This window comes from Artemia franciscana, chromosome 12 (assembly GCF_032884065.1).
Source record: "Artemia franciscana chromosome 12, ASM3288406v1, whole genome shotgun sequence".
Lineage (NCBI taxonomy): Eukaryota > Metazoa > Arthropoda > Branchiopoda > Anostraca > Artemiidae > Artemia > Artemia franciscana.
Window position 1 is genome coordinate 34,622,946 of NC_088874.1, and position 24,660 is coordinate 34,647,605.

General features: G+C 35.3%; 1 protein-coding gene across 4 annotated transcripts in view; it reads left to right on the top strand.

Annotated features, from left to right (window-relative positions):
* The window catches only part of LOC136034027 (probable leucine--tRNA ligase, mitochondrial), a 63,378-nt gene that overhangs the window by 32,446 nt on the left and 6,272 nt on the right, over positions 1-24,660 (top strand). For 2 of the 4 annotated variants that reach the window (XM_065715084.1, XM_065715086.1), the window contains exons 3-6: positions 4,567-4,751; positions 11,768-13,376; positions 16,766-16,936; positions 21,977-22,216. In XM_065715084.1, coding sequence (XP_065571156.1) covers positions 4,567-4,751; positions 11,768-13,376; positions 16,766-16,936; positions 21,977-22,216 — 2,205 coding nt within the window. The remainder of the gene's footprint in view (positions 1-4,566; positions 4,752-11,767; positions 13,377-16,765; positions 16,937-21,976; positions 22,217-24,660) is intronic. The other 2 variants (XM_065715085.1, XM_065715087.1) reach the window with 2 other exon arrangements.

The following is a 24,660-nucleotide window of genomic DNA, read 5'->3' on the forward strand; positions in this document are numbered from 1 at the left end:
AAAAAACGCTTAGATTCTGACGTAGTTCCAGTAAGGAAAGTCTTCAATGGCTCTGGTGGTGCAGCCAATAGAGGAAGTTTAACTTTTCCTGAGGCGCAACACATTCCCATTGTTTCACTATTGAATTTCAAGGCCTTGCAATAGGGACAAATTTTAGACATTGTCCCGATTTGAAAACATCTACTCAACTATAATCATCGACTGGGCTGTACCTGAATGCTAGGCGATAACTTTCAGGTTGCTCTGAGTCCTCGGCACGCTTTCTTTTCTTACTTTCTCTATCAGCAGCAAGCCTGATTTCTTGCTGTTCTTGTGATTCCTCGGCACGCTTTCTTTTCTTTCTTTCTCTATCAGCAGCAAGCCTGATTTCTTGCTGTTTTTGTGATTCCTCGGCACGCCTTCTTTTTTCACTTTCTCTTTTAGCAGCAAGTCTGCTTTCGCGTTGCTCTGGTAGTTCCTCGGCACGCTTTCTGTTCTTTTTTCTCTATCAGCCTCAAGCCTGTTTCCTTGCTGTTCTTTTGATTCCTCGGCACGCTTTCTTTTCTGACTTTCTCTATCAGCAGCAAGTTTTTTGGCATAGACTCTTTGAGCATCTTCATCGGCTTTTGCCATTGTAAGTTCATCAGTCATTTTAAACTTAAACATTAATAGATTTCTACGCGAACACATATGTCTTAAATATCTTTAATGACGTCACCGTCATAGCAAAAATGACGACAACTAACTTCATGACGTCAGTCGACACAGAAACATGACGTCACCTGACAGACACACAGACAGACAACTTATTTTTATATATATAAGATATATATATATATATATATATATATATATATATATATATATATATATATATATATATATATATATATATATATATATATATATATATATATATATATATATATATATATTTATATATAAATATATATATATATACATATATATATATATATATATATATATATATATATATATATATATATATATATATATATATATATATATATATATATATATATATATATATATATATATATATATACTAGCTGTTGGGGTGGCGCTTCGCGCCACCCCAAGCCCCCCCGCGCGCGTAAGTCGTTACGCGCCATATTAGTTACGCGCCATTGTAGCTGTGTCCCTGTGTCCCACCTGTGAATAGAGATATATATAAATATATATTTTTAACTACGTAAAACATGCGAATATACAACATTCTTCGCTGTCCCATTGTCTGTGCACATAAATAGCATTTATATTTATATGTCTGTGCATATACAAAGCCTTATGTACTAATAATGACGTCATATGCAAACGCTCTTTTTACAAACAAACAAACATGCATACACACAACTCGCTTCGCGCCACCTCAACACCTAGTTGGTGGGGCGCTTCGCCCCCCCCCCAAGCCCCTCTGCCCGCGTAAGTCGTTACGCGCCATATTAGTTACGCGCCACTGTAGCTGTGTCCCACCTGTGAATAGAGATATATATAAATATATATTTTTAACTACGTAAAACTATCGAATATACAACATTCTTCGCTGTCCCATTGTTTGTACATATAAATATATTGTCAGGTTTACCGACTCTTGAACATGCAACATATAATTGTCCATGGGAAAAACAATCCGTATTCAGATCTATACATCATTATTCTAATGATTGCCCTTGAGCTTTGTTGATGGTGATTGCTAATCAAACATTCCTTGTGTCCCCAAGCCCCCCCCTCTCCGCACGCGTAAGTCGTTACGCGCCATATTAGCTACGCGCCTTTGTAGCTGTGTCCCTGAGTCCCACCTGTGAATATAGATAGATAAAATAACGCTTTACCAACTCAGCTTCTTCGGCTTGAATACATTCGTTTTTGAATTTGTATATGATGAAATAATTCAGACGTCGTATGCGGACAGACAGACAGACACACAAAGAAACAACTTATTTTTTCTTAAATACTTATAATGACGTCATATACTAAGCATCGTCATAACAAACATGACGACAACTAATTTCATGACGACATACAGCTCAATCCTTATAATGACGTCAGGGGCCAGACAGACAAACAATTTATTTTTATATATATAAGATATATATATATATATATATATATATATATATATATATATATATATATATATATATATGTCTGTCGACTGGTAAATCAAAAGCTAGTTAATACTATTAAACCGTGAACTAGCCTACATTATATTGGGTAGCTACTAAGCAGGGCTGGAATTATGTGGCATTACCTGCATCACTAACCGAAGAAATTAGGGTATCCGACAATTTAATAACTATAAATAACTGAACGTTTTCCCCTTTACTTGAATTTTCAGCATGAAGTTCGAAAGGTCGTAAGAATTTAGTGTGTTTTTTTTTTGCAACGAATGTGTTTTGATTTTTACAAGCCAATATATCGTCTAGAGAATATCACACAAATCCTGACCAAATCACCATGACTCCAACTATTCGTCCTTTCTTGTTTTATGACCAAGGGTTTAAAATTGTCCTTTAGCTTAGTATTCATACTATTTTCTCTGAAGGAAGTTCGATGTAAAACAAAGTCTCCAAATTAACTAGATTGTTTTTTCCAGTCATATCAGTACGTTGTTAGTTGCGGTAATGCAGTATATTTATTATTGTCCCATTTTCTTCCTGGCTTGGTTATGTTATAACTAAAACAAATTCATTATTGGAAACTCCTTTTGAAAAATCTACTACAAAGTGGATTCGAACCTTCTATCTTTGGAACATTCCGATATCCTATCCACTGGACCGAGATTTTAATTCAGGGATTTTAACATCAGACCAGGGGATCTTGATCAAACAAAATAAAGTTCGTTGACATGCCATTATAGTTCACTTGTCAAGACAAAGGCTAATTCTTCAAATGTATTGATTTTGAACCCTGCTTACTGATATGGTTCTATTTTCGAATAGGATGAATTGTAAAATTAAAGTTCTATTGGCTCAAATAAGCTTGTTGAGGCTCTAGTGTGGGTGTAAATCCTATTGCAGAAAAATTTCAGGAGAATGTTATAAGGGTTCAGTCCAATTGCTTAATTCTAAATGTGTGGTACAAATTTTACGTATCTACCATGACTGAAAAGTCATACTAATGAAAGTAAAGCTCGGTTCTTAAAGTGGTCCGGGTAACCGCTAACCGGGTAACCGCTGAACCTCTTCCGTGGTTGGGATTGGGGACTGCAAGGATCCCCATGAACCAGGAATCCCTAGTAGGCGCAAGTCATTAGCTTGCGTCGATTACGTCCCTGCCCTTTGTACACACCGCCCGTCGCTACTACCGATTGAATGATTTAGTGAGAACTTCGGACGACTCCCCAGGGAAGCCTCCGGGCCGCTCGTGGTGTGGTTGAAAGTTGTTCTTAAAGTGGTTCTTAAAGTGGTCCGCCATGTCATTCAAGTAGTTGGTACTAAATTTACTGAGTTGGTACTAAGTTGGTACTAAAACTTTGCTGAGCTTGCATCTATGATCAGGAATTGAATGCAATATGAAAAATTAAATAAGTCTATGATCTTGATTGTTTGCCGACAGCACCATGTTATTTCTGTTGAAGCACCATGTTATTTCTATTGACAGCACCATGTTATTCCTATTGACAGCACCATGTTATTTCTATTGACAGCACCATGTTATTTCTATTGACAGAACCATGTTATTTCTATTGACAGAACCATGTTATTTCTATTGACAGCACCATGGTATTTCTATTGACAGCACCATGTTATTTCTATTGACTGTACCATGTTATTTTTATTGACAGCACCATGTTATGCACTCAAATCTAAATAATCTTTTTTTTCTTTAAAATCTACTTTTTCTCTTCTTCTCAAAATTGGGAGGCGCTTGAGCTGATAAAATTTTTCCCTTTTACCTCTTACGCCGCCATGTCATTCAAGTAGTTGGTACTAAATTTACTTCACATGGTCGGTGCTATAGTTGACAGGAGTTATAAAGACATTAGTAGATATTTTTATATTTACTATTAGACAAATCTAGATTTTTCATTCTTTTCATCTTTTATTTTTATTTCCTTCATTTTATCCTTTATTTAGCCGTCTATATTTATTTTAGTTAGATGATTAAGCTGTTCATTAAGATTTAAACCAGACAACAACCCCTCATCCCTTTCAATAGGACTATACTGACCACCCCCCCCCCTGGAATGAAATAACCTTTTTAAAGATAACACTTTCTTTAAGACTTTGTGACGACCATAGAAAGACTATATCCATATTTAGCCCTCCCCTTGAAAAGAATTGCGCCCCTTCAAAAATGCAATTATGAGTACGCCGTTACAGTAGCAGGGGGCTAATTGGGGAGGGGGCAGGAGTACCTGTGCTCCTTCTAGATTTTGAAAAAAAAAGTTTTTGGGGTGTATCACTGAAAAATTTGAAAAAACGACAAGTGTGCCCCTCTAGGCATAGAAAAATAAAATATCTTGATAAAAAAAATTATATGTCATCTCTATATTTATCTGGGAGCCGTGGAGTCGTTAGATCCTTTTTTAATGTTCAGTTGTTTAAATCATCTTTCTGTTAGGTTATCCATCCAATGGGTTGGGATGCTTTTGGTCTACCTGCAGAAAATGCTGCCATTGAGAAAGGAATCCTTCCTAAAGAATGGACCACTGCAAATATTGAGTATATGCGTGCCCAGTTGAAAAAAATGGCTTGCACTTTTGACTGGGATAGAGAGATTGCTACATGTGATCCAAGCTATTACAAGTAAGATTTTCCTTCGAATGTTTAAATTTTTGAATAGCATTGAGGAGCGTTATTTTCGAAGAATATAACCTTTTAATTTATTGATAGTAGATTTTCATCGCGTTTAATAAAGAAATTTTATTGGTTAATATGCCTCTGTATAATACAGGGTAATGCAAAGGAATATTGACAAGATAAAAGTCGGGATACTAAATCTAACATGCTTACAAATATAGTTTATAACAATGGTGACAAAAAGCATCATGTTGGGATTGGTTAAGTCAGAGATACGGGTGTTTTTTTGTTTTTCGCTGAAAAGCTCATAATCATTGAAGTGAAAACTGTTTAGACAGAGAAAATATTAGTACTTGAATATATAAAAACATTAAATTCGCGTTGTACAATCAGCTTTCCATTAATTGAAAGGAGCGTTTAAGTCAACATTCATTCAAAACTAAATAAAAGAGTTCAATATATATTTTTTTTTCTCGCCTTAGCATTTTACTTCAGCTAGTAATCTTTTTTTGTTTTATTTGATTTATGATGTTTTTAAGAATCGTGAGAATACCACAAGAGATCAATGGAAAAAACACATATGATGTCGACTCTTATGTCTTTGAAGATTACAGCCCCTCCCCACAGCCCTCAGCGCAAGGATTATAAGTTATACCCCAAGGACATATAAGGTAGTGGGTGGACACCATCCCCCAGACCCCACGGGTAAGGGTTGTAAGATATGTCTGTGGCATATAAGATCTATTATGCAACTGGTAGTCTTATGTATTTTGCATCGGATGGAGCTCATTTGATTAGAAGTCAGAAGTTTTAGTGCCCTTGTTAAAAGTCAAAAGTGAATGGAGGGCAACCCCCCCCCCCCCAAGCCTCTCATTCCTCAAAACATATCCGATCGAAATTTTAAGAGAGATATTTTGTTTGGCATTGTTGAAAGGTCCAACAATAATGTCTTTGGGGATGTCAACCTCCCCACAGTCCTCAGGACAGGGGCTGGAAGCTAAGTAATTCGTTCAGTGTTTACGCATAGTATATGTTATGGAGAAAGGTGATCCTTTCAGAGATTGTTGAGGGGAGTATCGAAATAAGTAAAAACACGTTTGTAAACGGATTGTCAACCTCCCCACAGTGTCAGGACAGGGGCTTGAAGTTAGACAATTCCTTCAGTGTTTACACGTAATATATGTTCAAGGAGGCACACTCGTGCCTCTATAAAGAGGCGACACACGACAATGTTAAGCGATCTTCGGTTCCAGTGGTCGCAGACGGATGGGGAGGGATGCATTTCGTAGCACGAGCTCCAACTAAGAAAGCTGCAAAATTTCATCCCCCTCCAACTTTTTCTTCATGGGGAAAATCTGGCCGAAAGTTTCGACCTGTCAACCCAAGCCCCCCTTTAACGTTGTCCGATCGGGCTGAAATTCACAAGTTAAGGTCCCCTAGGGCCCAGGAGCTTATCCGCGAAATTTCAGCTTGATCCGATAACTCCTTCCCTGTTTTCCAGAAACCACGCATAGCCACTTAAAATTCATTCACTTTTTTTTTCTAGACGCCTACAGGTCACATCCGACATCGGATCTGGGTGTACGAAGACTCATTCGATGCGGAATTCTCCGAGTAAGTGCCCATGAAAGTTTCGTTGGAAAATCTTAACCCCCCGAAAGTTTCGACCCTCTAACCCCCCTCCACCCCTTTTAACGTTGTCCGATCGGGCTGAAATTCACAAGTTAAGGTCCCCTACGGCCCAGGAGCTTATCCGCGAAATTTCAGTTGGATTCGATAACTCCTTCCCTGTTTTCCAGAAACCACCCATTAGCTATTTAAATTAACGGATTTCTCTCCATAAGAGCCCATGTTAATTTGAAATTTTTAAAAGCTATTGAGAAGTTATATTTACACACATGCAAGTTATTAGCTCAGTTGGTAGAGCGTGAGACTTTTAATCCTCTGGTCAAGGGTTCAAGTCCCTTACGGGCGATTTTTTTTCACAACATCAAAAAAATTTTGATAACACCTGGACAGCTTATCATTTGAGAGATAACAGAATATTAGCTTCTTATGAGCAAAAGAAACATTTCGGTCATTCTATCTATTTTTTTTCTATTTTATACAATGATTTAAAAGCGGGGGGGGGGGGCGGCAGCCACCCAAGTTCCTCTCCTAATTCCTGTACGAGGAGTACAGGAATTATTAAATTACATCCACCATGGATTGTAGAAAAACGTACAGAAATAATATGAAAAAAACTTCGTTTTCTTAAAGAGTTAAAGAGGCTGCGTCCCAAAGTCGAACCTTAAAACGTACAGGAATTAGAAGAGGCAGTTGGGGGGCTGCCGCCCCCCAAACCCCCAGCTTTTAAAGACTCTTTTGTACAGGTTTTTTTTGGGGGGGGGACTTCATTGTTACTAATTACTAGTTTCGGCGCAATGGTTCTCCTGTCCTCTTGTGTTTAACATTTTTCGAAGTTATTCCATTATTCATTCATTTCAATTTTTTGTTAATTAAAAGAGGGCCTTTCCGAAGCCAAGAGCTGGGGGTTAGCAAAAAAACAAAAAACCTGTACAAAAGAGTCTTTAAAAGCTGGGGGTTTGGGGGGCGGCAGCCCCCCAACTGCCCCTTCTAATTCCTGTACGTTTTAAGGTTCGACTTTGGGACGCAGCCTCTTTAACTCTTTAAGAAAACGAAGTTTTTTTCATATTATATTGAGAAAGGAATGCATGTTTGAACGTTACTTTCCAAGAAGACAAAGGGAGTTCAGGGGAGCCTTTCAGAGGATGTTAAGGGAAATATTGAATGAAGTAAAAATACGTTGTGTGTATATGGACTGTCAAAATGGTACAACACAGGAATAACTGAGAACATTAATTTGGAAAATTCAGGAAATGAGAAGGGAGATGATAAAAAAGGCAATATTTGCATGCTACCAATACTACTACAAACTACCGCCACTACTATTACCATACTGAGTGATAGATTATATGAAAACAAAAGTAATGTAAAGAAAGTGGAGAAAGCATTAAAATATGAACTAAGGAGGTGTGAAGTGGAGGTCATTGATAAGAATTAGTGACAGTACCAAAAGGATTAAAAAATAATAATGGTCCAGGTGCTGATAGTGTGGTAAATGAGTTTCTTAAATATGGTAGCTCTGAGGTTAAAAACAAGTTTCTGAAGATTACGAAGATGATTTTTGAAAAAGGGGAAATACCTAACGATTTTAGGAAAATTTCAATTAAACCACTATATAATAAAGGTGATAAGAGTGAGTGTCGTAATTATCGAGGCATTGAGTCTGGTCTCTGTAAGTAGCAACTTACTTAGTAATATAATGCCTTTTAGACTGAAAGATGCTGTAGACAAAGTTTTAAGAGAAGAACATTGCTGTTTTAAAAAAGTTAGAGAATGTGTCGACCGAATTTTCACTCTTAGGTTAATGATTGAGAAGTGTCTTAGTTGTGAAACACCTTGTGTCCTTAGTTTTACAGATCATGAGCAAGCGTTTGATCCTGTTGATAGAACAGCTTTAGCAAAGGTCTTATCCTTGTATGATCAGGAGTTAAGCAGGATTATTTTCTATCCCCCTTTATATGGATGATTTTGATGGACCTTGTGTTATGGAGCACAGGAAAGGCAATGAGCGACCACGGAATCAATTTGGGACTAAAAAGTCTACTGGACTTAGATTATGCTGATGATTTAAGTATCCTAGATGAAAGTATGAGCAAAATGAATGAACGTTTAGATGTTTTTGTGAGCTCAGGCTGCTAGAATAGGTTTGAAAATTAATGTTAAGAAGACTAAGTTACTAAGGTTAGGAATAAGTGAAGATGAAAAGGTGACGTTGGATAACGAAAAGATTGATCAGTTGGGCAGCTTCATTTGCCTTGGTAGTATTATTAGTAAAGACGGTGGGAGCAGTGAAAATGTTAAAAATAGAATAGCCAAAACTCAGTGTGTTTTTTCACAGTTAAAAAAGGTTTGGAAGAATAGGAAGATAAGTCTACAAACCAAGGCTAGAATATTGGAAGTTACAGTGATGACAGTGGTCAAATATGGCTCTGGAGTGTGGACGCTCCGAAAAGGGGACGAAGATTTACTAGTTGTTTTCCAGAGAAATTGCCTCTGGATTGTCCTGGGTACCCGGCTGACTGACGGTATTTCAAACAGTAGGCTGTATGAGAATATGGTTCAATTCCGCTTTCTAGGGCTATAATGAAAGAAAGGTTGAGATGGCTAGGGTACTTTCTGTGGATGAAGGATGACAAATTGCCGAAGATTGTCCTTTTTAGCCAACCGTCTAGGGCTAACCGGAAAGTAGGTCGTCCTCGTTTGGGGAGGGAGGATGTCATAAAGAAAGATTTAGAGGAAATGAGAACTTCCTGGGAGGGTTTAAAGAGCGAGACTTTGAATAGATTGGAATGGAGGAGGAACGTGTGTAGCTGTGTTGGCCTCAGGCGATTTGATGCTGTGGTGAGTTGTTTGCAGTAGTAGTAGCATATGAAGATAAGGGTTATCAAAAGGACATATCAGCAATGTCTTAGCAATGGCTAATTCTATTAAGTTGAAACTTCCAGGACTTGATGAGAGGGATGTTCTACTGACCAAAAGGCAATAGGTTAATACTACCGATGTTAGTAGTAAAACAGTTTGAATTTGACCCGACTATTTATTGTAAACTCTGTTCGTTTTCATTTATTTATTGATAGGGATTTGTGGTAGTTATACGCTAGGAAGATTATTTGACTTTTTTTCTGCCCATTCCTCGGTTTAATGGAGCTCTTTACCTTTCTTTGAAAAATTTGTTTTGTGGAGAAAGTTTTCTAAACTAATTCATCTATTATCGACATGTCTTTTAATCATTTGAAATGAAAGTAAATAGCGTTAGAACGATAATATCTGGAATCTGTTTACTTACCCTTCACTAGAGGTTTTTGTAACCAATGGATAACCTAAAATAAATAAAACGTTTTAATTGGTAAGCTGCAATTAGTTCTTCTGACTATGGAATAAGTTTCATGCATTATGAGCTAACTAAGCCCGAAGGTTTTATGATCTCTGGTGATCAGAATTTCCTATGTTGTTCCAATGATTTTTTTGGGAGTCTAATAGCTAGAATTTAAGAAAAACAATTGAGTCACTCCCTCCGCCATGCCTGGTTAAGGGGGCTGGGGGTTAAAATGATAAATGATTCATTTTGGAATTGTCAGAGTCTATTTTAATTTAGATTCTGGGCCAGAATCTGGTGAAGATTCTGCCCAGAAAAATTATAACTCTAGTTCGTACATGCAGGAACACAATTCTTTCTATTTTTGGCTAATCCTGGATATTTGTCTGGAATACCCACGATATCATAGATTGCTTGGTTAATATTCATAAGGAAAAATTTGAAGAGAAAAATTTATTGGCTATACAAGTAGTAATGACCATTACTAGGATGGTCAATATGACGCCTATTGTTAGGATGACTGACACGAAGGCTTTATAGTCACCAGGGATCTTAGATGGCTCTGTTGTTCTCATTTTATATTTCATAACAGTTGTCTAAAGTTTCTTATCTAGTTTTACATTGTAAGTCGTTTGTTCATTATCATTAACCTGCTAAAGAGGGCTTTAGCCATTCAAAAGGAAGGACCACTGAACTGGGATCATCAGTCCCTTAAGGCAACACTTGGTAACTATACTTGTTCAGCTGTGTGGCGTTTCGTCAAACTGACATATCTTTTTCAAAGGTTTTCTTTTGGATATAAAATGGCACCGTTTTCACGGTTAAAAACCCAAAAAAACTTGTTAAAACCAAACAGCTTGTTTGAATGATTAAAAATTGAAGAGGTGATATTGTTTAATTATTTTTGGTTTTTACGAAAAATATTTTAACCCAAAACAATACGATTTTCTGTCGAATAAACATTATTAAAACAATGAATCTAAATAAGGTATATACTCTCTGTGCGATTTTTGTCTCATCTTGCTGCATGAGGAAGTCATGTGACCAAGAGCTATGCCAAACAATATAGGTCCATCAGTTTGGACTTCGCTGCCAGATTCCACTCATCAGGCTGAAAGTTAATCACTACTTAAAAATCGTATAAAAAAGTTTTATTTTTTAAATATTTGTAATGTTAAAGGTTTGAGAAAAGTTTTTCTCTGATATAAGGATTTCTTTTTTTTATCATTTGCTTTGTATCTATTTCTTCTAGATTTTTGAATGTTTTCATTTTTTCTTTATTTTCCTTCTTTATAATTATTGTTGTTGCCCTCTTTTTTGAATTGGTATGACAGATTGGCTTGAATGATAACCAAGTGCTTTTTCAAGCACTTTCTGCTTTAGAAAGTGCTTTCTAGTTTGTCACAATAAATTTTTTTATGCTAATAACATTGTTTGAGTAAAAAAAAAAGGAAAAGCATACTCTAGTTCATAAGTGTATGACTTGGCAATCTTTGTTCCAGCTTTCTGCTCTCCTACAGTTTTTATATATCAACGAAAGACGGCAGTTTTTTTTTTATAATTTCATAGCTTAGATAGAGGGCTATCCATCTGCCAAACGATATTTTTCAAATTAATTTTAAGTAGCTTTTTAGGTGGAAAATACTTGAAATATTCGTTGACTGTTGCTGAAAAAAGAACAAGTTTCCTATTTCTTCAGCAAATTTATATCCTTTTCCAATAAAAAATTTAAGTAATATCATAATTCTGGCCCGGTCAATTGATAGGCCTGAAAGTAAATAATTCACTAATATAGGTATCTACGCCTTTTGGTATAGGTTATAGCTGAAGGTTTGTAGCAATATTATTTATTTTAGAATCAACATATACCTTAAGAAAATGCCCGAAGCTATTTTTTTTTTTTTTTTTTTTTAATGAACGTACATAGTCTGGTCTCGAAGAGGACCAAAGGATACTGATTGATGTTTCATCAATAAAACCGGTCTATTGACTTATTCTTCAGTTTAAAGACATTTCAAAAAGCAAAAAACCCAGAAATATAAAACCTGCCTGAAATTTCTTACTATATTCTGTTTTGTAGGTGGACTCAATTCATTTTTATTAAGCTACTAGAGAGTGGATTCGCGTACCGAAAGGAAGCACCAGTGAACTGGGATCCCATTGACCAAACAGTACTGGCAGATGAGCAGGTCGATGAAAATGGATGCTCGTGGCGATCAGGTGCCAAAGTGGAAAAACGTCGACTAAATCAGTGGTTTATCAGAACGTCAGCTTTTGCTCCACAATTATTTGACGGCCTATCTGAAGTGAATAAAGACGACTGGAAAGATATTATAAAAATGCAGAAAAACTGGATTGGAAAATGTAATGGCCATAGTTTTACTTATGATTTAATTTTAGACGGAAAAATTATAGATAAACTTCAGATTTGGACTGATAGAGCTGAGCTCTTGGCTGATGCTAAGTTTGTTGGTATCAGGTCAGCAGAATTTTTAAGTAGTGACTGTGATTTGACAAATTTGAGAGCGAAAAATCCAGTAAATGGTGAGTTGTTACCTGTGTTTGTGACTGAAAAAATATTGTATCCTGTTGGTAGTGATATGATTGTTGGTATACCTTCTGACCAAAACATAAAGAAACCCGAGAGCTGTCGCCATCTACTAAGTGTGTATGAATTTTGTCAGGAAATGAATATCTCAACCTCGTACGAGTTGCTTTCTAAAGAAGAGGCAATGGCTAAAAAGAAAGTTATTGTGCAAAAACTGTTGAGTGAAGGGCGGGGAGGTTACTTAACTTCTTCTCGACTTAGGGATTGGCTAATTTCTCGCCAAAGGTATTGGGGAACGCCCATTCCCGCTATTCATTGCAATCAGTGTGGTGTATTACCTGTTCCAGCTGAACACCTGCCAGTAGTGTTACCTTATTTATCAGGGTTTTCTAAAAAGGGTCACTCAGCTTTAAAAGACTGTACTGAGTGGCTAAATACACAGTGCCACAATTGTGGCGGCCCAGCTGTACGGGAAACAGACACTATGGACACGTTTGTTGATTCCTCTTGGTATTTTATTCGTTACCTAGACCCCAAAAATAGTAGAGAAATAGCTGATAAAACTCTTACTGACTTGTCACTGCCTGTAGACCTTTATATTGGCGGGAAAGAACACGCAACACTGCACCTCTTTTACGCACGGTTTATTTGCCATTTTTTACATAGTATTGGCTTAGTGCCAGCAAGAGAGCCATTTACGAGGTTATTAACTCAAGGTATGGTTAAAGGAAAAACATATAGATTACAAGAGACAGGCAAATATTTAACTCCAGATGAGGTAGTTTTTGACGGAGAGGACGCCGTGGAAAAGGACACTGGAGAGCCTGTTATTGCGACTTGGGAAAAGATGAGTAAATCAAAGTTTAATGGTGTTGAACCGGAAGAAATTTTTGACAAATATGGTATTGATACGTCAAGGCTGCTAATTTTGGCGAATGTACCTCCTCGTGGGGATAGAAACTGGTCAGACGAGACTATTCCTGGTGTTACGAACTGGCAAAACAGAATATGGACTGTTTTGACAAGCTTTAGAAAGGTTAGTTTCTATCCTCGTGGGGATAGAAACTGGTCAGACGAGACTATTCCTGGTGTTACGAACTGGCAAAACAGAATATGGACTGTTTTGACAAGCTTTAGAAAGGTTAGAATGATCAGCTTTTTCCTTTTTTTTCTGCTCTGTTTTGATAAAATAAGAGCAAACACTGCCACTGCACACTTGCGCCACTTACTATGCATAAAATATAAAATATTTTGTGTCAACTTGTGAAGGAGAGCGAGAAAGTAAAGAGGAAGCAAAATTTAATTTTTACTTAGTGTTATTTGTGTTTTACTTGTGTTTCATTAGTGTTTACTATTAAGTGTTTACTTAGAAAATTACTTAGGTGTGTACATTCTGCAATGTACACAGCTAAGTATTAAATATCGGCTGGGAAATTACAAAATTGTGCTATGATATTATTTTATACAGGCTAGATTCTTATCTCACTTACTAAAATTTACCATCTTAAAGTCAGTTGATTAAAAAGCTGCAAGTTATTGCAACTTGGGAAAATATAAAAAAATCGAAGTTTGATGGCATTGAGCCAAAAGGAATTTCTAACAAATGTTGTGTTGATACGTCAAGATTGTTTCTTTTGGTGAATTACCATCGTTTGGGGATTGAAACTGGTCAAACGAAGTTATTTTCGGACATATGAACTGGCAGAATAAAATGCTTCAGAAAGTTTAGAATGATTATTTTGTGTCTTCTTTTCATATAGTGAGATTCAATAAAACCTATACTGCTATTATTTAAATAAAGAAAAAATTAAAGTTTAATTGAAAGACTAAAGTTAAATACTTGTAAAAAGTCTTTATTATAAAATATTATGTAGCACCAGTTCAATCGAAAGTGCTAGTTTTAGAGTTATATCAAAGAATATGGACAACTTATAAGAGCGAAACCTGGCTCTAGTGTCGGATAAAACCACTATCGCCATCTACCTTTGGTGTTTCTTAGCAATTTTTTTTCACTGAAGTTCAAGAAGCGTCAAATTTTAGATGGCGTTGCTATTTTTGTCATTAATAGTGTCAGTTTCCACTCTTATAAACTGCCCATACTCTTTGATCTAAATTTCATTCATCACTTGACAAATACGCAAAGCCATTTCTAACGTATTCTTTCCTAAGTGTTTCCCCTTGAGACAATCATACTTGGTACATGGATTTTTTCGCCAATAACTATATAAGGTTAGAGTAAATACACTGCTGCTAACAACTCACTGCAGCACATAGCAACTTGTTGTTAGTGCACTTGTTGTTAGTGCACATGCAGCACTAACAACTCACTGCAGCACATAGCCGCCTAAGGTCAGCACGGCGCAAAGCTGTGTCATTTCTGTCCAGTTTTTCAAACTGAAAAACTGGCCTAGTCTTTGATTTTTTAAAAATTGTTATAATAATTAATAATCGATAAAAATTAATGAATAAAAATGAAAAACTAGTTAAAGATTGTTCTGTGGGCTTTGACTAAGAGTATGCGAAAGTGATAGGGAGTGTTTGTCTATTGAGAAAAAAAAGAATATTGTTACCCAGAAAAAGCATATAGCTGCTACAAGTTTTTTTGCTAAACCATAAAGCTAATTTTAGGTTTTTGTGGTCTGAACTGTTTGTGCATTAAACATCTAGAAAATATTTTCTCTGGTACATTTGTGATTGTCATGAATGTTTAATTTTTGTTGGAAAAACAATGTAATGAAAAACAAAATAATATTAAAAAAAAAATTATATGAAAAAATAAACCAGAAGGATAGTAGTCTGAAACAGTAACACTTTGGTCAGAAAAGAAGAAAAGGGGCTTCACGAAAAACAATTCATGTTTTTTTTTTTTATGTTTCTCTTTACTTTCATTCGAAGAACTTATTTTCTCTATAACTTGGCTACTTGAAAAACTGTAACAAACAATACAGTGCAAATTTCATAATCTCTCTAAGAATGTGTTTTTGTTTTGTTACTCCCAATCAATAACCCAAATTTCAGAAGGAATATGGAAGCTTATGACTTTCCGCCGAATAATGTACTAAGGGGGGAGTGCTTGAACCCTTGCAGATTCACTACAGAACTTAAATAGTTGTCTTTACGTTAGTGCTATACGGCACTATCTTTACAATTTAAGAGGGCTGGTATATAGGCTCTGGTGTAGGCACCTGTATTCATTGTTTCATTTTTCCTTAAAAATCGACAAAATGAAAATACAAAATATCAATGTACATACATTTGTACCCTGAAAATTATCTCATGTATAATAAACTGTATATCTGGCATATAAAATCAGGAGTGTTGTCAGGAGATTTTTCGTGGGGGGGACAACATGTATCAGGAGTAAATGGTTGGATTTTATATGTTCCTCTTTTGAAACAATTGAAATTGTTTTCTTGTTTAAAATTATCTGTGCATAGGCCCACAGATTAAGCCTTTATGCTAAGAGATTCTAATAAAACTATGACGACATTTATTATCTAGCATATGAAAATGAAGTTCTTTTTTTAAAATATTTATTTTAAACATTTTTTGTTAATTACAAAAGCAAGTAAATGTGACAAATTCCTGATGTTAATAATAAGCTATTATATAAAGTATTATATAAAAGTGCAGTATTATATAAAAATGCAGTCTTTCGTAAAAAATAATTTAATTTAAAAAAAAATAATTACAAATTTTTTTTAACTAGACCAGTTTCCTCTAAAATGAGCCATCAAACAAACTCTCTGCGACGTTCTAGTGCCAAGCTATCTGAGGAGGATAAGAAAGGAAAAAAGGGGAAAAAAAGATGGCGTATATGCAAAATACTGTGGTTGCAGCCATTTTTTGCTAGAGACTGTTGCAACCTGGATGAAATATGATCTGCAAATTAAATACTGATGCTTGAGTTAAGGGGCTAATCATCCAGTGCTATTTGTGTTAAGATGCTTAATTGGACAAAAATACTTTTCTTGCTCTAGTTCTAGGAGTGTATTGTAAATCTAGTAATCTAAAAAATGCCAAATATCTTTTTATGGGGGAGGAAGAGGAAAAATACTCCAGTTTTAGTCCCAAAGACCCCCTTCTTTCATTTATAAGCTTAAAAAAAGATCTTAATATATAAAGGGATTAAATACTGACCTCCTCCTTCTTATTAATGTAAATAAAAATTGATTTTTTTCTCGTGTTCTTTATTTTAACTCAAGATTCATCCAGTCTCATGGAATTCTTTTCTTACTCTCACTCTTCAAATGCCCTAGTTTGTATGTTGCTTAAGATGTTCATTTTTCTTTTTTATTCTTTTCATTTTGTTTTGGGTTTGGTGTGACGGCTGTGGCGGAAGTAGGGCTATACGTGGCTCTAGATATACAGGGTGTAAGAAGTGGCCCTCGAGATTTACACCAGGCTCTGGAAAGTGGCCAACCCATTGCTGTGTTTTATACCACACTATTGGCTTTGTTTTTGGTTGACTACCATTACTGTTTTAGGTAATTTGAAGTTTTAGTCGTAATAAATTGTTGTTAATTATAGGCTAAATTCGAAAGTGATGTCCAAACAATAAGCAAAGAAGGTAATATGTCATCCGAGGTGATAACAAAGTTTCGCGATGTCGCTGTCAAAGGAGTGAACTATCATATGAATTCTACATACTTTTTAAGTAGTGTCATCTCCATTTTACAAGGATTCACTAACGATCTTTTGGTAAATAGTTTTGCTCCTCCTTTTGTATTTCTTGCTTTCATTTTTTTTTTCATTTCATTTCTTTTTTTCATTTTCTTTTGCTTTCATTTCTTTTTTTCATTTCCTTTTGCTCTCATTTCTTTTTTTTCATTTCCTTTTGCTTTCATTTCTTTTTTCATTTCCTTTTGCTTTCATTTCTTTTTTTCATTTCCTTTTGCTTTCATTTCTTTGGATGTCTTGGGAGATGGTTTAGAGTAGAAGCTTTGATCAGAATAGGAGGGAGGATAAGTGTCTACTTTATCCATTTACCTTCATATCTATTCTTTTTTTTACCAGTGGCGTTAATATGGGTGAGGGGGTAGAGAGTTAATCGTGTACCCCCTAATTAGCCTTCTCTTATTATAATGCATATTTTCTTCACTTCAGAATACTCCCCCTCCCTCTAGAAAAAAAAATCCTTGGTTCTGTCGCCACTTTCACCTTCCCATGCATAAAAAAAGAGCATACACGTCTGTTATGATTCTCTTCCTGGCATTGATAGTCCAATAAATAGGTTTAATTCAAGGCTCTATAGGCGTCCATGAAGTTTTCGAATTGGTCATTTACTGATGAAATTTAGGTTAGTTAGATACGAATAAAGTTATGTGTACATGAAGTCATAGGATGGAGGATCAACCACAGAGACAACGTAAATTTTGTATGGACACCGGCGGGGGGGTCAGTGGGGATCAAATATTGCTGAACTCCCTTTGCCAACTCGACTAGATTCTAGGTATGTAGAATAATAAAAAGAAGACAAAAAACTTCATTTTTAATGACGATGTTTGGGATGCCATCTATTTCTTGAGTATACGGTGTTTCTCTGTTAGTACATATGTAATGAACCATTTTTATTGTATACAGTCATTTTCGTTGTACAGTTCATTTTAATTTTTATAGTTAAAATTGGAACATTAAGATTAACATTTGAGTTAAATGGCACGTACTAGAAGACCCTAACGTAAAATGGTTCATAGCTAGAGTACATGTTTTATAAATCTGTTAAGTCTACGAATGAAAAAATTACGTATAAACTAGAGAAGAAAAAACAACTGTGAATCATGCTTTCTCATATAATAATGTGATAGAGGTAATTACGTGGTTTGAAAAAAAGAGAAAGAAAAGAAGAGGAAAAGAACTGTCTTCGTAATCCAGCAATTGAGATAAACTGGCACTTGAACGAGGTCTTGACCTTACTTATCTATCTAATTACCTAGTACCGAACAGTATAACCAGACCGAAAAAGTTGTCATCAATAAATGTAAGCCGTTGTAAATTTAAAAGGAAAGCACTTTAAATCTAACGAAATATTTCCAGGTGATTGCCTCCCAATAGGGCTCCTCAGAGGAATCCCATCTGCCTAAATGAGTTTCAACGCTTTAATTTCCTTACCCAGCGAGGTGGAGCATCTACCATAATGCTCTTTTATGGTATCCCAATGTTAGGTAAAACTTGTGAAATACATGCCTATTAGTAAAAATATTCAAAAGATACCTACAAAACAAGATTAAATAGATAAGATCTGTTGGATTATTTTGAAATTTAAAGACGTTATGGGATACTGAAAAGGATTCTATATATTAGAGAAGATTGATTGCATGGGCCCATAGCACTTCTCTTCCCTTTATATTTGCATGAGACCCTGAAATATCGTACTTTTAACTATTTCCTTCATATTTTCACATGCTTTTCAGATAATTTATTTGTTTTAACGTTTTGTTTTATCCGTTCTAGTGTGTATTGTTGCTGATTTATAAGTTTTTATCCCCTCCACCTTGTACGAACGGTACATGTCTAAAGTGTTCTTGCCTTAGAGTGATTAACAGTAGTTTCTTATTGTGACAAAAGTCTGTGATTGAGCTTTCAAATCTGTGATTTGAAAGCTCAATTGCTTACAAATATTTCTTTTTTATTCTTAGTGTTCTAATATTTTTGGACTGCCTATTGTTTACAGTCACATATATCACGGTTATCGTTATCTATAAGAATTGTAGAATGGAAACCTGCATTTTCTTAATTAACTGCCTTGTAATGTCAGAGCGACTTCATTTGCAATTTAATTTAAGTGCAATTTCATTTGCTAGTCTTCCAGTAGACCCATCTAGTTTCTCGTGGTTTTGGGGTGACTGACTCCTTACGTCAGGCAGAAAGTTCGTTGCCATGTTATGCACTTTGTTTTTTCGGCTATCGAGTCCAATTTCGGAAAAAGCTCTAAAAGCCCTTCGGAAATAGCTAAGCTGTTTATGTGCTGTGTTCGTTTTTTCTTCTTTTTTTTTTATCATATAGTCCATTTGACTGAATTAAACTATTGCAGAGTATTGGAGGTTATTTCGCTATATTTGGTGGCATCACTGTATATTTTTAAACAAAATAATTTCATAATTTTCCAAGATTGCATGTCTTCTTTAGTTTGACTCTTTGCGGAAAGTGCCATATTTAAAGATGGGATATGTCATACAGAATTTTGTTTTGGTAGTCTTGCTGGAAATCTTGTCACGGGCAAGAATATTAATTTTTGGAGAACCCGTGATCATGATTCATATTTTATTTTTCTTTTAAATCTTAGAAGTAAGAATTGTTTTTCATCAAAAGCCTTTACAATTTATTTTTGTGTACTGTCGAATTATGAGAGTGTCAGATAAGTTCTTTGTTCATATGAGCGTATTCCAATTAATTACAATAGTTTATTGAATAGGCGTAATTATTGCGCTCTATTTGAGGCAGTTTCAACATCAAAACGAATTTTTGACGTAAAAAGAAATTTTTACGCCAAAGTTTTTTTTAGAATTTTTTTTTAATTTAAAAAAAAAAGAATTTTTGGCCTTGCAGACCCATAGAATCTTTGAAACTAACTAAGAATGTTGGTAGCTTATGCTGACAGATATACCAAGAATTTTCCATCTTTTGAAAGACCAATTGCAGATTATTGAGCTTTGAAGCTCAAGTGGTTTTGAACGCAATTCAACAATTTTAATTGCCTATTCATCGCCAAAAGCTACAAAAAGTAACTGGAATAAGGCTAGTAAACGCAGGGAAGGTTACATAGTGAAAACGTGAAAGTGTACTTTCACTCTGGACACGACTACATGTGTTTTAGTATCGTGAACGGTGTTCACGATACTAATCGTGATACTAATATGGGCACGAATTTTGTCAAGTTGACTTATAAAAAAACTTGTTTTCTTATGGTATTGACTCGGATATTTTTGGGAATACGCGTACAGATTTGAATAAGTTTCGCAGTACGATGGAAAAAAATACATCAAGTACCCAGGATTTTTATTAAATCCTGGTTGTAGAAACTTCACCAGAAGTGCCAAATCTGAACTCGAAGGATCCTACAATTCTGATTCTACTAGACAAAGAGTGGTTTTCATTGGTGGACAGTGACGCTTTAACTCAACGCACAAAATACCACTTTCCCTGAGGTTATCCCACGTAAAACTAAAGTTGGTGCTACTGTACCTGGGTAGGGTCTCTATGGATTTAAAGTCGGGCAGCAACCTCCTAATTTCTGTACCCATAAAGGTATTTAAAATTGGGTATACCCATTGCTAATTTTAGGGCTCACCAACCAATCATTGAAGCAATGTAGATATGATAATGTTACATCCAATGGGAACCGATGGGATCATTACCTGTGAAAATCGTTTGCTTATTAATAAAATTAATTACCATTTTTTTCTTATTATATCGTTGTGAATGACAAATTGCACATTTGAGGTTAATGAATTCTAAGTATTTTAAATCAGTTAAAAAATTACATTCTTTTATTGAGTTGAAAGAAATAGTTGGGTTGGGCGCATCAGATCATATTATATTCGACCCTATTTGGGTTGTAGATCAATTCCTTGAAGTTTTGTTCAAATAGCTTAATAACAACTTACCAGGATTTTGTTATCCAGCAGGTCTTAATAAAGAAAAACTAATAGCCTATTAACCCTTAATACTTAAGTAACTTAACAAATAACCTTATAAAACGTAATAAACCTAAAGCCTGAAAAAGTCTTAGTAAAAATTTGATAAAAAAATTGCCTACATAGATTGCAAACTCAGTAGTCTAAGGGGCAACTGCCCCAATACCCCTGTTTGCTCCCCACCCCAAGCTGAAATTTAGCATCTTCAAAAATCTGTTCAAAACTAAGATAGGCTTAGATAATTCTAAGATAGGCCTACATAAAAGTATCCAGATAAAAGATCAGTTTCCTTTAGTATACCTTTGCCTTTACGGCACTATAGGGCTCATATTGCAATGTAAGTTTCGCCTGAATGGGGAAAATCGACTCCAACTTTGCTCTCCTCATCCCAAGACTTTGACGAAATTAGATCACTTACTACTATGCTGCATCAAAAAGGTAAAAACCAGTAATTTGAGTAAAACCCTGTGCATGGCCAAATAACTTAACCTAGTGATTAACCGTAAAATCGAGAGGGAAGATATGAAAATCTACTGAACTTGTTTAGTAATTTTGTCATTCACTTGGTTTTAATCAACACCTTAGGCATTTAATCAAATTACGAAGTATGTTGTCTAACAGCAACTTATGCACAATTAAGAGAAGTGATTTGGGACTAAAATTTCAAAAAGTGTAGAAAGTAGACTTGGTCAGATTGGCTTCTGAAAGGCTTATCTAATATTTGAATTTATTTGTATGAGATAATTATTTAATGTTTCATTTTCAGAAATCTTTTCATGCTGCTCATTTTTTACGCTTTTTTATTTTACAAAAAAAAGCTTTGATATTTCCATATCTGTATGAGAGCCAGTTTTTTTTTATCTGCAAATTGGCATTTTGCCAATTTGGCATTGTGCCAATTAAAAATTGGCAATTGGCAATTATATTTGCAGCAAAGAAGCATAATTTTCGAAAACTTGTGTGTAAAGTAAAATAATCGCGCTAATACATTTTGATAGTTGGACACAGTACCACGTAAGTCTTAAAGTATCAATTTCTATAATGAAAATAAAGCTCAACCTGTTTCAAGTTTTGATGACTTTCTAACTGGCTTGTTCTTTTCTAGAAAGTTCCAGATAGCCTCAAAAGAAGTTCCCCAGAGTATGAAAATGCATTAGCCTCCCTAATAATAATTCTATACCCTTTTGCCCCACATTTTTCTGCTGAACTGTGGTCTGGATTTACAACTGCAGTTAAGGAACAGTCTAAAATCACTAATAGTAAAGGAATTGATCTTGAAAAGCAAGTTTGGGAGCAACCATGGCCACAGGAAAAATCCTTCGATCGTTGTTATGTCGGAATTCAAGTAAGTTTTAAAGTTTATCATGGACTGTATTAGCAACCCGGACTAAGTTTCAGTTTTTGATTTTGAGGGGTAGGAGAGGGGAGACCAGGGTCTGGCAACTTTTAGAAGGCCCCACTATGAAAGAGGTATCTTTTGTGGCTTTCCCCCTTAACAAGTAATCTAGTTCTGTTGTGCAAGTCATGGGGATTATGGAAGCAGTTAATTGACTTTATTTTTTTAATGAGGTGGGTAGGGGTGGGTTAGATCTTTTCGAGGAATGAGTTAACTAAGAAAATACTTTTTTTTAAACTTTATCCCTCCTTTGCTTATTAACTAGTGATTCAGTTATTTTGCTTCTTCATGTAGTTTTGTTTTCAAAGGCCCAACCTCCCCGCCCTTCCAGCTTCGTGTCAAGGATCTTAGATTACGGTATTATGATCAGATAATTTTTCGTTTAGCCCACATATAGGTAATGTTTGGTGCCATGCCAGAAATTAAAATGTCCCGTTTTCACCCTAAAAGGTACAATATTCTAAAATGGTAGCTACTCTGTCTGCAGTAAAAGCATGCGTTCCAGGTGGAATGAATATTAACTTTAATATTTATAAGGGACTAATTGGGTGTAATATGAAGAGGAAAGGTCTAAGAATGGATGAAAAAAAATGGTTATTGCTGAATAAAGTGAAATGAAATATGGAAGGGTCGGGTGAAGATAACAAAAAATACATTTACTAATAAAAACTCGACCATTACGGATTTATGCCCGGAAGCATACAATAATAAAAAATTGGGAAAATGTAGACTAAACAACGAAAAGAAAATTCCAGAAAATAACAGAAATATATGACAAAATGTTTAAAACAGAAGGAAAAAAATGAGATAAGTTCACATTTAAATAACGTTTGTTGTTACTTATTAAAAACTCTAAACAAAATCTAGTATGGTGACAAAACGTTATACAAAGCCATTGAAACTATGGGATCGTGTAGGTCCGAATGGTTGAATACTGTCTTCCGATATCAGATGTTAACAAAATGAAATTTTTTGTTTATTTGAATGTCTGACGCATATGCCAAGTGAATAGAACTTAAATTATTTAAATCAAAAACAGGTCAAATGTTTTTTACAATTGTGTTTCAAAAACTGAATGAACCTTTTCGTTTGGTAATTTTCTGGAATTGCTTTTGACTTCTTGAATTAGCAATAATAGTCAAAGGTTCATATGGTCATATTGGTCTTTATTAAATAAGTTCAAACTTTCTTGTGTTGATTTTCAGTAACTTTATTTTCTTCTGTAATGTTTGAGCCATAAAAAACTCTGGATTGTTTTTAATTAAACTATTATGAATATGATTTAACTATAACCTTTTCCATCTCTGTTTGTGCGATTCTTTTTATCAACGATTTTTTAATCTCTATGATTTCAATAGAACTTGTTGAAACCTCAAGACAATTGTAATTATTTTCACTCTCTTGATTACCTTAACTCTACTTGTATATCTTTATTTATTATTTCTATATTTCCCTCGTTATTTCTATATTTTCATTTATAAACTAGCGGCCCAAAGCATAGCGCATATTCTTTTGTCACTTGAACTTTTTGCATGCTGACTAAGTCTGTTTAGCGGAGGCACTAATATCCCGAATCTTTGCCTTCGATCGGGAATACAACGCGGGGTTGGGGTCAAATCATCTGACGTTTTCCGTGTTAAACCTCCCACCTTCAGATTTCTCCAGGTATCCATTTGAGCTGGGTTGATTCTTGACTGAGCTTAAAAAGTCACACTACTGACCCCATTCCAAACCAAATAACCAGTGACACAGGGACTCAAACTCGGTCCTCACAGATAAAGGATTTCAAGCCTCGGCCGACGTGGCAGCGGACGGCTAGGGCATATTCTTTTATCATGATCCGATAAAAGCAGTTTCCGCACCACACTAAATAAGAAGTTTTCTTCCCCCCCCCCTCCTTAGCAAGGCTTCTCTGAAATTTTCAACCCGATCTCCCCAGCGATGAGGCAAAACATTGGTAGGTTTACCGAACCTGTCCCTTCGGAAATCCTCGTTTACGGAAATAAAGATTTCTCTTCTCCTGACTTTCACCAAATTCTGTCTCCGTCTGCGCGTGCATTTTAATATAATATTAATTTTTTATTCCACAAGTACTTCTTTTTACCCCAAAACTAAATATTCTTAATTTTTGTGTCTATTCGGGACGTAAAACGTCAAGTTTGCAGATTTAGTCCATATCACGCTGCACCGACTGGCCTGGGGGTTTCTTGGTTTTACGTCTTTCGTGTTTATAAAAATAAACACGTCTCCTATATAGGACTGTTTCTCGATATTACAAACATAACTAGATACAATATAGGATGGAAAGGAATTGTGATCTATGAAAATAGTGATTTGTGATCTTGTCTCCAGAATGTCGGCTACAAGCACTGATTTCATAACATGAGTAATTT